The 14,948-nt window shown below is 45.4% G+C and overlaps 1 protein-coding gene across 1 annotated transcript; it reads right to left on the bottom strand.

Moving 5' to 3' along the window:
• Window positions 1-3,325: 3,325 nt before the first annotated feature.
• tfap2b (transcription factor AP-2 beta) lies at window positions 3,326-13,280 on the bottom strand (the record flags this gene model as incomplete). Its single annotated transcript, XM_080024172.1, has 7 exons — window positions 13,209-13,280; window positions 10,770-11,231; window positions 8,859-8,910; window positions 7,500-7,719; window positions 7,179-7,297; window positions 6,588-6,729; window positions 3,326-3,608 (listed from the first exon to the last, which is right to left on the bottom strand). The coding sequence occupies exons 1-7, from the start codon at window positions 13,254-13,256 to the stop codon at window positions 3,326-3,328; spliced, it is 1,326 nt and encodes a 441-aa protein (XP_079880298.1). The 5' UTR covers window positions 13,257-13,280.
• Window positions 13,281-14,948: the final 1,668 nt, after the last annotated feature.

Below are 14,948 nucleotides of genomic sequence, written 5' to 3'. Positions count from 1 at the left end.
GCTTTCACAATGAGTATTTCACAGTGAAAGAGGCTTCACGGTGGATTCTCTCTGGATGCTGTTTCTAGTTGCGAGATGAAGGCCTGTGTGTGTGTGTGTGAATTCAGAAACACAACGGAGACAAATCCCCATGATTTAGGATCAATTTCGTTATAAATTAATGAATATTATACCACTTGAATGAATATTTGAATGATAAAAGGAATATTGTGATAGTAAGTATGCATACTGATAATGTTTTTATTATTTGATTTTGATTAAGTAATTATATTTTATATATATATATATATATATATATATATATATATATATATATATATATATATATATATATATATATATATATATATATATATATATATATATATATAATATCAATTATATATGAATTATTTTATTGCTCTTCGTCATTTCGACAGCACCCAGAATAACCCTTGAGGCTGACTGGAACCAAATGCCCCTTTTTGTTTGATCTAAAATGTAATGTCGTGGATATCGCGTGATTTTTATCTTTGAAAGCGTGAATTTAATTTATTTCGCCTCTGGTTTGATGGCGGATAAGCCATTAAATACTTTTTGACAGAGGTGAGAACGAGGCATGTAAATGTGTGCGTAAATACGTGCGTAAATGAGTGTGTGTGTGTGTGTGTGTGTGTGTAAATATGTGTGTGAAGGCGTATGTAAATATGTCACATTTCGAATTCTAATCTTTTTAGAAGCTTTTGGAGGAAGATGTTGATTTATTTGCGGTATCGGAATTAATTACCTTTGGCTTTGACAAACGTTACGGCGGGTGCGTCCTTCTGTCTTTCCCTTTCTTTCTTTCTTTCTTTCTCTCTTTCTTTCTTTCTTTCTTTCTCTCTTTCTTTCTCTCTTTCTTTCTTTCTTTCTTTCTTTCTTTCTCTCTTTCTTTCTTTCTTTCTTTCTTTCTTTCTTTCTCTCTTTCTTTCTCTCTTTCTTGTTTATCATCTGTTTGTTTATTCTGCAACCTGTCGTGTAGCTCGTGGACGTGGCTTCTGAGGAGATTTTCTCTTTGTTGGCGCCCGAGTCGCTCGCGGACACGCGGGTCTGAACTCTGCACCTGCGTCACGCGGTGTTCCACTCCACGGGTCACAGCGCGCCCGCGGGCCACGCGCTCCGACTCTCCATCTCTCTCTCCCCCCCTCTTCGCTCTCTCTCTCTCTCTCCCTCTCTCTCCCTTTCTCCCCCCCCCCCCGCCCCCTCTCTCTCGATTAGAATACCAGCGCAACCTCCCCGCCGTAGAACCGGGCCCGGAGGCGCGCTTCTATTCCTTCTCCTGAGGAGAATCCTCTGAAACGAGCGTCTCACTGGTGGGAAAATACAGACAATTATCTCCCTGCAATAAGACCGTATCCATCACGGGGCCCTTGCACTAAAACATAGCAATGGTGCTCAGTGTGTGTGTGTGTGTGTGTGCGTGTATGTGTGTGTGTGTGTGTGTGTGTGTGTGTGTGTGTGTGTGTGTGTGTGTGTGTGTGTGTGTGTGTGTGTGTGTGTGAGAGAGAGAGAGAGAGAGAGTTCATTTTGTGGTTGGGCACTCCAGTACAATTTTGTGGTTGGGCACTCCAGTTGAATTATTTGTTTTAGCTATTTATAGCTGGTTATTATTATGATTATGATTATTATTGTTGTTGTTGTTGTTTTATTACTGTTCAACCACTACCATTATATAATAATAGTAATAATAATAATAATAATAATAATAATAATAATAATAATAGTAGTGGTATAAGCGACAATTGGTTTAATTATAGAAATATTTTATTATAATGAATTGTGTCATTTCTGCCACGGTCAACATTACGGTGCTGCATCATTGGGCAAGCTTTATTATTATGAGAACGGGATTCTAATTAAAGCATGATTGCGCAGCTATAACATTGTATTAATGTTTACTAGCTATCATCCAAAATTATGAATGTGACCTTACTTATTCATCACACACCCTTTACAATGTATTGCAGTCGTATTCACTTAGATTATTCACGTCCATAATTATTATTTATTATAATAATATTAATGATAATAATTATTATTATCATCATTATTATTATCATTATTATTATTGTTATCATTAGCAAGTTTGAAAATGGGACTGAAGTACTTTAGATTTTGTATTTTTAATTATTTCTATAATTTTCAAATTGAAGTTACCTTCCAAAATCTTTTGATCTACAATTCTACTAGTGGTGTAAAATTGACTTTTTGGGCGCATAGCAGAAATTCCCATTAGGCAGGGTTATGATCAGACACATGTTGCTTACTGCTATTAGTTGCTCATAATATCACAGCCAAATATCACAGCTTAAATATACAGTATATAAAGAGAGAAGAGGGAGAACGAATTGAAATAAAAAGGGAAATCCAGACATGACCTAGATCGGGACAAAGCAGCAAAATAGAGAGAGGGCGCGTGCCGCACATACACCTGGCGTAATAAAACACTGTTTATTATCAATGTGATAGAAATTAAATCACTGGACAATTAGAAGCATGTCTACCCATCATCAGCACCATGACAACAGCTCTATAGAACAGAAAAACACTGGATGAGTCCTGCCCCCACCCCACCCAACCCAACCCCCCACCCCATCACCAAGCCCCCCCACCCCCCCACCCCCCGCCCCCGCCGGCTCACAATGGTCAAATCACAGATAAATAGGCCCACTCCAAAAAAGGCAGAGGCTTAACCTATTTACACCACTGGTCATTTAAATTAATATAAATAAATATTTACACACATAAATAATGGAACTGCCCCCCTCGCCTCCTCGTATTAAGTCACCAGACACAAACAGATGTTTGCCCCCCGCTCTCCCACAAAGCACAACTGTGTGAGGACGGTCACAGCCAAGCAAACGCAAACACACACACACACACACACACACACACACCCATGACATGTGAATTCACACATGCGCACTTACACGTATACACACACACATGCACAGAGCGTGGCGGGTCCCAGTCTGACAGGATGCAGGCAGGGTGGGGTGAGGGGGGCAGAATGGATGTAACACAGTAACCAGCATGTCCGCGGGGGGAATGAAAAGAACGTAACACAGATGAAAAATCCCTCTGTGGCTCTCTGACGCTGGCCCAGGGGCCGCCTTCCTTCCTCCCCTCCTCCTGCCGCTGCTCCTCTTCCTCCAGCCTGTGCATGTGGTAGGTCAGTCGCAGTAGTATAAAGCTAGAAGTAATGCTGTCGCAGCTCCGCCACCTCCGCCACCTCCGCCACCTCCGCCACCTCCGCCCCACCGCCGCCCCTGCTCTCCGCCTCATGGCGCCGCCGCCGCCGCCACATTCATTTCCTCTGCTTCTCCTCTTTGTCCCCTCCCTTGTCACCGTGCCGGTTGCCGGACGGGTTGTTGAGGAACATCTTGTCGAGTCCTTTGAGCGCCTCGGTGAGGTAGTTCTGCAGGGCGGTGAGCGCGGCGCAGATGGCGGGCGAGCCGAAGCCGTGCGTGATGAAGGAGAAGTGGGAGAGGCAGCTCTGGATGCCCGGCTCCAGGATGGGGGAGGGCCGCGAGTTGCCCAGGGGAGTCCTGTCCTGGGCCAGCAGGTCTGTGAACTCCTTGCACAGCTGTCTGCAAGAGGGGAGGAGCACGTCAGTTTGAGTGGGGGGCACAACCAATACTTTCTACTGTTGGATGTCTTCTCAAACTGGCGAACAGAAAAGCAAAACCCATGGCAGCGTGTTAGTTTAAGGGAGGGAACACCTCGCAGTGATGCTGAGGGTGTTTTGCATTATTAGTTGGAAATGCTGTTGCGATCGCTGCCACCTGGCAAACTGAAAACGGCACCGAGTACATCCACGTCAGCTACCAACCTCACAATAACAACAACAACCGTGTTGATTTGGAAGAAAAACGAACAGATCACACAAATCCACAGCACCTCTTGGGTGCCGTACGCATGCCGTGGTGAGCGGTTTGAAAAAAAAAGTCAGCGGCACTTGGTGGAAATATAAAGAGGAGAAGTTGCATTGTCAAAATACACGTGCCGGCAGACGGCACAACCTGGCAGATTGTATCAGACAAAATAACGATGGTAAAGGTACGCTAGGAGAGGTGATTTGGCATCGTTTGAAAGTGTTTGGCGGCGCAATAAACCGCCAATCTTCCCTTGCATCATTGGCGGCTGTCGTACTACAAATGCAGCCTCAATGCACCCGACTCACAAGCAAGCAGCATCCCACACAGCTGTCTGAACAGGGAGGCTTCATCCTGAAGCTGGTTGAGGCTGTCATGGTGCATGGGAGCGCTCTCAGGCGCCGTGCTTGTGTCAACTTCCTGTGATGTGAGTGCTGGTGAACGCGTGCTCTCCCATTTCTCTTCCCTGTATCATTTCAAATCCATGTTTAGCAGAGAATACTTTCAACCCAGCGTTTAAACTGACTATAGTGTAAGTATTCTTATCTCAGAGGCTCTTAGAGCCGGTACGTTGGAGACATGTGCTGCACAAAATGTACCCACTGCGTTGGGTACAAACTGATCATAACAACAATTTAACGGAGCTTCCCAGATTAATAAATCAAGGCTTCCTTTCGTGCTCGTTTCTCTCTAAACAACAATCCACTTTCTGCTTCCACATTAAGATTGCATGAAATCCATTCCAAAAAAAACGCCAAATTATTACTTCCTATTCTCTCCCAGTTAATAAAACTATGCTGCAATTGCACAGGCCTTATAATCCTCAAAATGTGAGTTATTGTAAGAAGAATATCCTTCCCGGATTTTCACTAACAGTTTTTCTAATTTGGACCTGTACCTTATTTACCGACGGCTGCTTACATTGTTCAGAATAAATGAACAGCCTCATAATCCTTTATGTTCTGCCACTGTAAATACAGCTGTGAAGGTTTTAAACATGTCAACGTCTCGTTGTGTACGACATGCACTCAGGAGGAAATGGCGTTCCCATGGTCAATATCATATTCAAAGTCAAACGCAACCCCTTTTGTCAAATGTAACAACAGCTTCCGAGTTCATTTCTACAAGTCACTCGCTGGTGGCTCGGGCATATTTTGATATCCAACACCCCCTTTTTCTTCGTCTGCCTGTCTGTCTTTCTCTCCCTATATCCCTTTCTATTGCTCATCATACACACTCTAACTTACACCCCCTCCATGCACTGGCTCACAGCCGCACTGATTCTTTCTCGCTCACTCTCTCTCACGCACGCACGCATACACACACACACACACACACACACACACACACACACACCCACCCTCTATAAGCGGCCTAGGGGCAGAGTTACAGCCAAATGAGTGACAGGCCATGTGGGCCGAGCCCAGCTGGGGTTATGGGAGTGGTGCGGAGGAGCCGCCACCCCGGGCTACACTCTAGGCCCTCACTGTTGTTTTGTGATGACTTGAAACACTTCGCTGCTAAATAATGAATTTCTAACAGTACCTCAGCAGCACGGAGGAAACCTGGTATGAGAACAGGTTTGTTCTCATACCAGATGTACACCGCCGAGCACACGCACGGCAGACAAGAAACAGAGCGGTAAATGAAGAAGTAACCTCTCAAACCACATTCCAGTTTTTTTTCCAGTTCACAATTCCACTCCTAACTTTTTCCTATATGCAGAGCACCGCTCCAAGAATGAATCGTTCCAGAAAACGTCTTTTCCTATTTCTGTTCCCTTTGATATTTCGAACAGTCCGAATGACTGACTGGGCTACATTAACACAGCAATTTCACCCTGATATTCTGCAGTGTGCTCTCTGAAACTAGCTGCTGGTGAATCACAAGCTCCTCGCTAACTGGCACAGAGCCTTTTTTTTGAGTGAGATGAACCAGCGGACGAGTTGAGTCACATACCCACTGTGATACTAAATGGCGGTGAGGCTCCGCAGCCGTCAAAGCCCCCTCTATGCATTCAAGAAAATGTTCTGTTGCCAGACGTGAAGCGCTGCACCGTTGGGCAGAGGTAACCGTGAGGTCCCGAATTCAATTCCAGAGCTTAGCGAGCGTAAAAATTGAATCATATCACATTTAGCCTGGTAGAACGGGGGTCCCTGCTTCTGTGATCATCTCAAGATAAGAGAGGCAGTCAAAGCGTGCACCTGCACCCTCTGCGCCGATCGCTTTTAAGCCTCAGTATTGTTACATGTAGGTAGAAGGGTGTGCAAAACAATACAAAGGTTTATTTTAATGCTGAGGCAGAAGGATTTGCGCAAAGCTGTAAAGCTTGGGAAAATATAGCAATATAGAGTCTTATCTCCATGCGAATGGGAGGTCATCGATACAATATAATTCCTGGTTATTGTCTGTTAATTCCATTTTTTCCAGCATCTTAGCCGCTTAATTGGTATAGCCTATTACAAATTTAATCAAAATGTCTTTCCATGAGATTGAAAATATTAACCTAGGAATAGAAGATCCTGATATGGAATGAAATTGTAAGGATTTAACAAACATGTTATTAAGGGCAAAGAAAATAATGGTGTAAAATAGCATTCAGAGCGTGTCACTTAAGAAACCCCCGAGTCCCCTCCCCAATCCCAGTCCCACTGCCGGGTCCGACACATGTGATGCTGAGGACACGTGACTCACTTTGTTGCCAGCAGCATGTTTTTCCGTGCGTGCAGCTCGTTGGGGTCCGCGTGCTGCCGGTTAAGGTACTCGCTCACGGCTTTGGTGGGGAACTCCGTCTCGCAGATATAGCCAAAGTCTCTGGCCAAGTGGACCGCTTCACCTGAGGTTGTTATGGATGGATGATGTGAACAAGGCTTGGGCTGAAGTCACCATGTAAGGTCTATATATTCAATCCAAGTCCATTACAGGCCTTCTTGTGCTACATTAAATGAGCTGGATTATTTTGCAATTAGTACAGGCCCACATTGGACAAACTCAATATGTTATGACTGTATAATCTAAGAAAAAAAGTTGGCCCTTATTCATTGTAATTGTCTTAAAAACTTGTGCGAAACATGATGTTTCACATATAATTCCACTGCTTGGCCTTTAAAGGGTCGTTAAATTTAGGTTATAGCTGACCACAAATTACCCTATAGTTATAATGCATACATTAGTCTCAGACTTCTCTCCAGTTATTATCCATTGTCAATTATCTAAATAAAAAGGAATTTGGAGGGAAAAAATTACATTTTCTCCGTTAAAGCATAAAAATAATGAGACAGTCACCTTCTACTAGAGATGTTAGTAATGTGACGTTGGCAGCCTTGCGTCTGCCGGCGGGTAAATTCAGTCCAATCTTCTCAAGCTTTTCCCTCAGGGATCTTCCACCGTTTTTCGACTTGGCTCTGTGAACATATTAAAATGCATATAAAATAGTATATTAAAATCTATATAAAATAGTATGGGTTTATAGCAGTAAGGTGCAGCTTATACACTATTGCTTCTCGGCGTCTGGGAGTATGAGTTTCAGTTTTACAGCTTTTTATGAGCTACTCCAAGGCATTAGAATGACATCCATCCATCCATCCATCCATCCATCCATCGCACCTCCTCAGGACGCCCCCCAGCAGGGAGGCGTTCAGGCACTCCGGGGGGGACAGCCTCCTCTGCACCTCTCCCACCGTCACCTTGTACTTGGAGGTGGAGCTGAGCAGCGATAGGCGTCCGGGCACCGAGCAGAACACCTCGTTGATGTTGACGGTAATGCCGCCGATCAGGCCGTCCTTGCCCAGCATCAGGGAGCCCATGCTCTTGGGCGGCATCGGAACTGCGCATGCGTGGAAACCAAAAAAACCCAAAAAAAACAAACCCCCCCAAAAAAAAAAAAAAAGGGATAAAGGTCTGGACGTCAACACTAACCGCAGTGCTCTCGTGAGCTCATTTTGTTTGGTGTTAAAAAGAAAAAAAAAAAAGAAAGGGAAAAAGATCTTAATTCCGAGGGTGAATTGTTTGTTGGCTGCTGATAAACGGACGTTCTCCTCCCACTTCTCTTTGTCAAACTTGTTAAATTTCCATCCGGAACGCGCGCCCACCGTGGGCGGCGGCGGCGGCGGCCTAATGGAGCGCCCACGCGCCGGGCATTTACCGTTATTTAATGTCGCGCGACATTCTCATTACGATCTTATCGATTGTTGATTGGCTCCACGCTCCCAAATCGCATTAACCACCTCCCGTGTCTTTCCACGGCCGCTTATCCCCGCCGTTAGGAGCCCCTCCATCCCGATCCGTCCGCGCGCGCTAATGGCGTGGAGGGCGCGGGGCCGGCGCGAGGGCTTTTTGATGGCTCCGCGGGGGGTAATACCGCAGATTAGCTCTAAACGAGCTCCCCACATCTCCGTGAGCGGCGCCATTTATTACATCAGCGGCTTAAATGCCCCGCGGGGAGCTCAGTCACTCAGCATCCCGGAACTAAATCACCGCACAACGTCGGGGGAGGGAGCGCGCGTGTCGCGGGAGTGCGTGTCGCTCCCTCCGCCGCGGCCGCGGAGTGATGGATGCGTGTGCGACGTTCCCGACCGTCGCCATAAACAAATGCATCGATCCGGAATGTGGTTGTTGCGTTAAGCGACAGGGATGTTCTGAAATCAAACACATGTAAGGCCGTGGAACAAAATGTAAACACACACTTAACACGCGCGTTTTATTTATACCCCCCCCCCCCCCCCCCCGGGTTAATAACGTGTTATCTTATCCTTATGTCGTGGGTCCATACACAAACATTTTGGAATCAACAATCATGACATTCAATTCCAATGATTGATACGAACCACTAACTCCCAGCCTTCTCAAATCCCCTGGAAACGAACGTGCGTGTTTGTGCGTGAGCGTGACAGCGGCGTGTGACCCGGTTTATCTGTGTGCGCGGGTGTTTGCGCGTCCGTCCCACGCGTGCACGTGCGTGTCTACCTTTCTTAATCACCGATTGATCCAGGATGTTCATTCCGTTGTCGTCGACGCCCTGTTAGAACAAAGATAAACACAGAACATTAAGCTTCTGCCCAAAGGCTCCACCAACACCCAGCGCAGACTGTAAGCACAGAGTCCAATTTGTGTTTGTAATATCCAAACGGAATGAAATCAGCATTTGTCACTGTGCACCCCGTGCGTAATCACTGCGGTTACACTAATATCTGCTTGAAAGTCATTCAGGAGGTTTTGTTTTTTGTTTTGTTTTTTTCACTTGCTCGTCGCGTCGCCTTTGGTTTTGTCTATATTCTTCTGCACCCGTCGTTCATTTATATTGGTCATAGTTGCATTAATGCTCGAGAATACTGGGTTATGTCATTTTGCCCCTCAAAATATCTGGTGGATAAATGTATTCATTAACGAGAGCTGATGATGAATTACATTCCCAGATTAGGAGATTTGATTGAATAATTTGTGAAATCAGCAACAACAAACAAGCACATAAGTAGCAACCAAAAAGGGTGAATAAATAACATAGAAGAAACACAAATAGAAGAAAGAAGATTCTTCTATTTGTAAAGAAGAATAGAAGATGCGTTCCCTGAAAAACGGTCGGAGTAGCCGAAGAAATCTGCTATTCAATTCTAAACCGGGGGAATATTTTACTGACGTGACTTGCTTTTGGGCTTTTAAAATCTTTCACTGAGGCTTTATTAAACTGAACCGAGTTATACAATTATTAAACTAATCATCCTAGCAAAAAAAAAAAAAAAAAAAGATTCGTTTAAATTGAAACCCTTATCAGTCATGGCTAATATTTTAATTACACCGACAGTATTATTACATAATGTCAATAATAATTATAATGATGATTATGAAAATAATAATAATAATAATAATAATAATAATAATAATAATAATAATAATAATAATAATGATTATAATAATATTAATAATATTAATAATAACAATAATAATAATAATAATAATAATAATGATAATAATAACAACAACAATCATAATAATAATAATATATTTATAAAATACATTTGATATCAAGTCCCTGTATTCTTCTCACTACAAACACAATGCAATGTTACGAATATTACATAAATATATTGTCAACAATATCAAAATATATCTACTTCCACAAAAATCAACCGTTGAATATATTTGATTTATTTTTACAAAAGCAGAATAGGGCTCAGCCAAGTAAACAAAAAAATAATAATACAACAATTGCTACACAATAAAAACCTTCATCTTAATAAAGGTAATATAAGTGACATGTTGTCATTAAAAAGAATGACTCGTGTCTCATGATTTCTCACCTTAAGGGCATTTACATTGGACTACAGCTGCTATGACTCCAGCCCCCGGGGCGTCGAGGCCTAAAGAGTATACAGGCTCACCCACTGTCGTGGTCAGGCAATTTTGTTCAGCAATAGTCTTTTTTATTATCATTATTTTCTAGCCGGCATTGCTACGCTGGAACTTCAAAAATAAATCCTTTCGAGTCCATCCCAAAATATTTCCCAGCGTTTCATTTCATTTTGATAGATTGCCCAATGCCCATAACTCTTTGTGTCAAAATGCCATTTGCAAAAATATGAAACGGTGGGTACTTTCACTCCAGTGATAGCAAGGTAGGAGTTGTACAAGTAACTGGAATAATTTCCCTCAAACCGGACTGGTTTAGCTCTGATGATATTCGATGGAACACGTGTAGGCCATGCACGGCAATTTCGCTGGGCAACGTTGCCCGCAAAAGCCAACAGACCCGGTGTGAACCGTGCAATGATGTGAACGGGAGCTTCCCAAACCTTGATGTTTTTCATTAAAATCGCTGTTCAACATTAGACAGAGTTGTGTCACTGACCCACCATTTCCGGGGCCGACTCCCGGGCTCACCTGAACGTCCTCCATCCCGTGCAGCCCGTGCAGCAATCCGTCGCCCATGCCGGGCTCCAGCCCCGGGTGGGCGGAGTGGAGCAGCACGTCGGGCCGCCGCACACCGCCGTAGTCCCGCCTCGGGTCCAGGCCGGAGAGCTGGGGGAGCGAGGCCCTGGGCTGCGCCAGCAGCGAGGAGCTCTCCATGCGCTCCCCGCCCGCGTCCTGCCGCTGCCGCGCCCCCCAGGCGCCCTGCTGGGTCTGGTGCAGGGAGTTGAGGGAGTACGGGTCGCTGACGTGGGAGTACGGGTCCTGGCTCTGGTAGTGAGCGAGCGGCTGGTAAGGCGGCGGGAAATACGGGGGCTGGAAGTCCGACGAGGGCGCGTGCGTGAGCGGCGGCGCGCTGGAGTAGGGTCCCGCGTGCGACACCGCGCCCAGCTGGGACAGGCGGGAGCCGTGGCTCGGGACGCCGTCGTGCCGGTCCTTTGGGAGGGTGCAGAGACACGCGCGTTAGGGACCGCGGACCGTGAGGCGGAAGCCGCAGCATGTTGAACCGAACGCACGGAGCGAGGCCTCGACCATCGAGACGCGTCCGAATCGGAAAATCCACACTTACGATAACAATCCAAAACAACGACACGCTCACGCAGCACAATCACTTTTCATTCGTTTTGTGTAAATGACGTCACACTACATGTTGGCCCAAATACATTATAAACAGACGATGGGGGCCTATGAAAGAAATTATAAGATAATCCCAATTTTTGTAGCGGTCTAAGTCCCCCGTCACTTATCACATCTTAACACACACAACGTAACGCGCCCTCCATCCAAACAAACGTTAAAATCTCACCGTGGTGGAGTAAGAATGAACTAACATCTGTACCGTCCGGGTTCTAACGGCAGCGAAAAGCCGGCGGAGAGCAGTCTGCGCCGCGGTTAATTCACACCAAGAGCCCACACGCGCGACGCGGGTCGCCCCGGGTACAGAGTCCGAAAGTCACCACCGCTGCGATTGACGTCTGGTCCTCGTGCGCCCGCGCCGCTCTGAGCGTCAGCACCGGCACCGTCAGCAACTCCTGCCTCCTGCCTCCTGCCTCCTGCCTCCTGCCTCCTGCCTCCTGCCTCCTGCCTCCTGCCTCCTGCCTCCTGCCTCCTGCCTCCTGCCTCCCGCCTCCCGCCTCCCGCCCCGGCGCGGTGTAATTGTTATTCACGACCGAGACTTACAGGGATATTAATGCGCGTGCGGCGGGGGACTGGCGACACGCGGGGCGTGAAGGATCTCGCGCAGCTGTGAGTGACGTGTGTTCCGCGCAGGATGCGGACGGGGAACTCTGCCGCGCGGCAGGGGCGGCCAACGCGCCCTGATGGGGGCACTGTTATTAACAAATACAAAAAAAAACAACAAAAAAAAACAAAAAACTGCGTGTTTCGATGGCGTTGTCCGACATAAAACACCGACGCAATCAAATAATCATGTTTTTCGTTGGAATTCACCCTAATTGACTCGAATGGCTGCCGTTAACCGCCTGTAATACACGGACGGTGTACCGCGGGATCAAACTGGGCGGGACGTGTCAAGAGGCTCGGGCGGCGGGTGCGGGGGGTGGTGGGGGGGGGGGGGTCACCGGTGAAAGCAGCGATGAAACGGGGCTCGCGGGCTCGCGCGCACCGTGGGGGGAAAAGCCACGTGTGGCACGAGACGGGTGGGCTACCCGCCGGCCTCGCGCGCTGCCCTTCCTCCCGAGCCTTTGTACCCGAGCCCCTGCAACACCGCGCCCCCGCGCGTGCCGCTTTTCTTGTCCAGTACTTTTTAAACCAAAAAAAAAAAATGTATTATTATTGTTCTGGGACAATTTCCAAATAATTGACATAATACTCGTCTGATAACGCGTCTTTTCCGAGTCTTCTACCCACCCGTTTCCCAATGGAAGTTTTTGCCTAAGCACACAATCGGGGAGCACGGTTGCCAAATTCATTAGGTAGGCCCACTTTTTTTATTACTGCGTCGTGGCTCACAGCCCATACATTGCTTTCTTTTGCCAAAATCACAAAGATTGATGAAAAAGTATCCATTTTTTTTAAATTCGATTTATAGACCGATATATATATATTTTTGCAGTATTATATATTTCAGACCTATAAATAACCCAACTGGAAGAAAATAAATAATCTTGAGCACGCGTTACGTCAAATAAACAAGTAGGCTCCTCTGTTATCCTCCGCATAGGCCTGTATAACTATACTTTATTTATATTCCCCCGCTGAAATAAACGAATTCAAACGAAACAAATCGGGTATCTCTCAATTACACAGCCATTGAACGAAAAGGGGTATAGTCTGGCAAAAAAATTAAAAAATCCGGTAGGAAAAAAAAAAAAAAAAAAAAATCTGGAATCAAATTTCAAAGGAAATAAGTCGGTTGCGCCTAACGCACGAGTAGCGGGACGTCAACGTTACCTCATAAATATCTTCATACTTGACATTCTCCACGAGCTTCCACAGCATGGTCGCGTTCTGGTGTCTGTAACCCGAATGCAGCCAAGTGAGGAGCGGATGCCTCAACCCCACCCCCCCCCCTCTCTCTTCTTCACTCCCCCCCCCCCCCCTCCCCACCCCCCGTCTCTCTCTCACTCTCTCTCCCCTTCCTCTCTTTCTCGCACTCTCTCTCTTTCCCACTGTCTCTCTCCTTCTCTCTCTCCTTCTCTCTCTATCCCTCTCTCTCTCTCTCTCTCTCTCTCCGCCCTCCATGCACGCAGGCAGTGCTAGGCTTTGTGAATGGGGAACCCCTATGTGAACTCCACTGCCAGCAGCTCGGGCAGAATTGATGCAGCCGGCCCATAGCGAGCAACACATTGGGAAATGAAGTGAATATTTCATTGAGCAAATTTGAGCAGCCTAGAATAAATGGATATAATAAATATAGCTCACAATTGATACTATACTGCATGGGGATTCACCTTTGGTCCTCCCGAGAACACACATGGAGGAAACCCAGAAGAATGTAGCTCGCAGATATGAGCGTATGTTTTGGGGCAACTCAAAATGTAATAAACCTTAATGCATCTATTTTATTAACAATTTTGCATTACACTTGAATGTCTTAAATCTCACAACGTTTTTACATGCTGTGTGGTATAAGACGTTGGTGTTCACATTTGAGACCATAACACATTAAACCCCAACCTCTTTGTTTCAAATGTCAATTTCCCAAGGCCGACAAATCCTACTCTAGAATCCCTTAGCCCTTCAAAATCGATTTAATTTTCCAAATTGAAAAAAAGTTTCATCCTGTCTGTTGTAACTGAATATTTTGTAATAGTTTGTATTTTGGTTATGATTTCAAGCAATGATTACCAACAGGCTGAGAACTGGTCAGCGAGATGCATTATTATTAGACTATTACTATATTTCAATTTTTTTTACAATTGATATAATTGTAATTATATTACTATTAGATTTCGTATATTTTATATTAGATAACTGGTCGATATGGAAAATAAGGTTTTACTCTCTATGAAAAGCCTCCACAAGCTGTTGATTTATATTTAGAACTAACACGAGTTATGTGTTGAATAATTGAATATATCTTTCCTGTAAATCCAGCACATAAATCCATTTGCTTAAACATATGTAAACTGCACCCCCTGGTGTCCGAAGTGAGCATGCGCAGGTTCCTCGCACTGACTACGGATCGCAACGTCACAGTCGCCTCTCTGGATCCCCTTTGACGGGATCACATTTCCATGAATTCATGTTTTAATTCATCGTCTGTAAATTTGATGACGTATTTAAAAAAGACATCAAAATAGGTTTGTGAGTACATTAACATTGATTGCATATCCACTCATAGAAATATGATTTATTGTGTGTGTGTGTGTGTGTGTGTGTGTGTGTGTGTGTGTGTGTGTGTGTGTGTGTGTGTGTGTGTGTGTGTGTGTGTGTGTGTGTGTGCGTGTGCGTGTGCGTGTGTGTGTGTGTGTGGGAGGGAGAGAGAGAGAGAGAGAGAGAGAGCGAGAGAGAGGGGAGTTTCTACTTTTACGATCACATTGAACGTGTCATAGACCTTGTTTCACCCCTACATGGAGTTAGGAAAGGGTCGGCTGAAACTGCAGTTTGCCCAAGGAAGGAAGGAAGAAAGGAAGGAAGGAAGGAAGGAAGGAAGGCATCCATCACAAATTCCCCTAAATGAGTTTCAAT

The sequence above is a fragment of the Zeus faber genome (assembly GCF_960531495.2).
Source record: "Zeus faber genome assembly, chromosome: 2".
NCBI lineage: Eukaryota > Metazoa > Chordata > Actinopteri > Zeiformes > Zeidae > Zeus > Zeus faber.
This window is presented reverse-complemented; position numbering and strand designations above follow the sequence as displayed.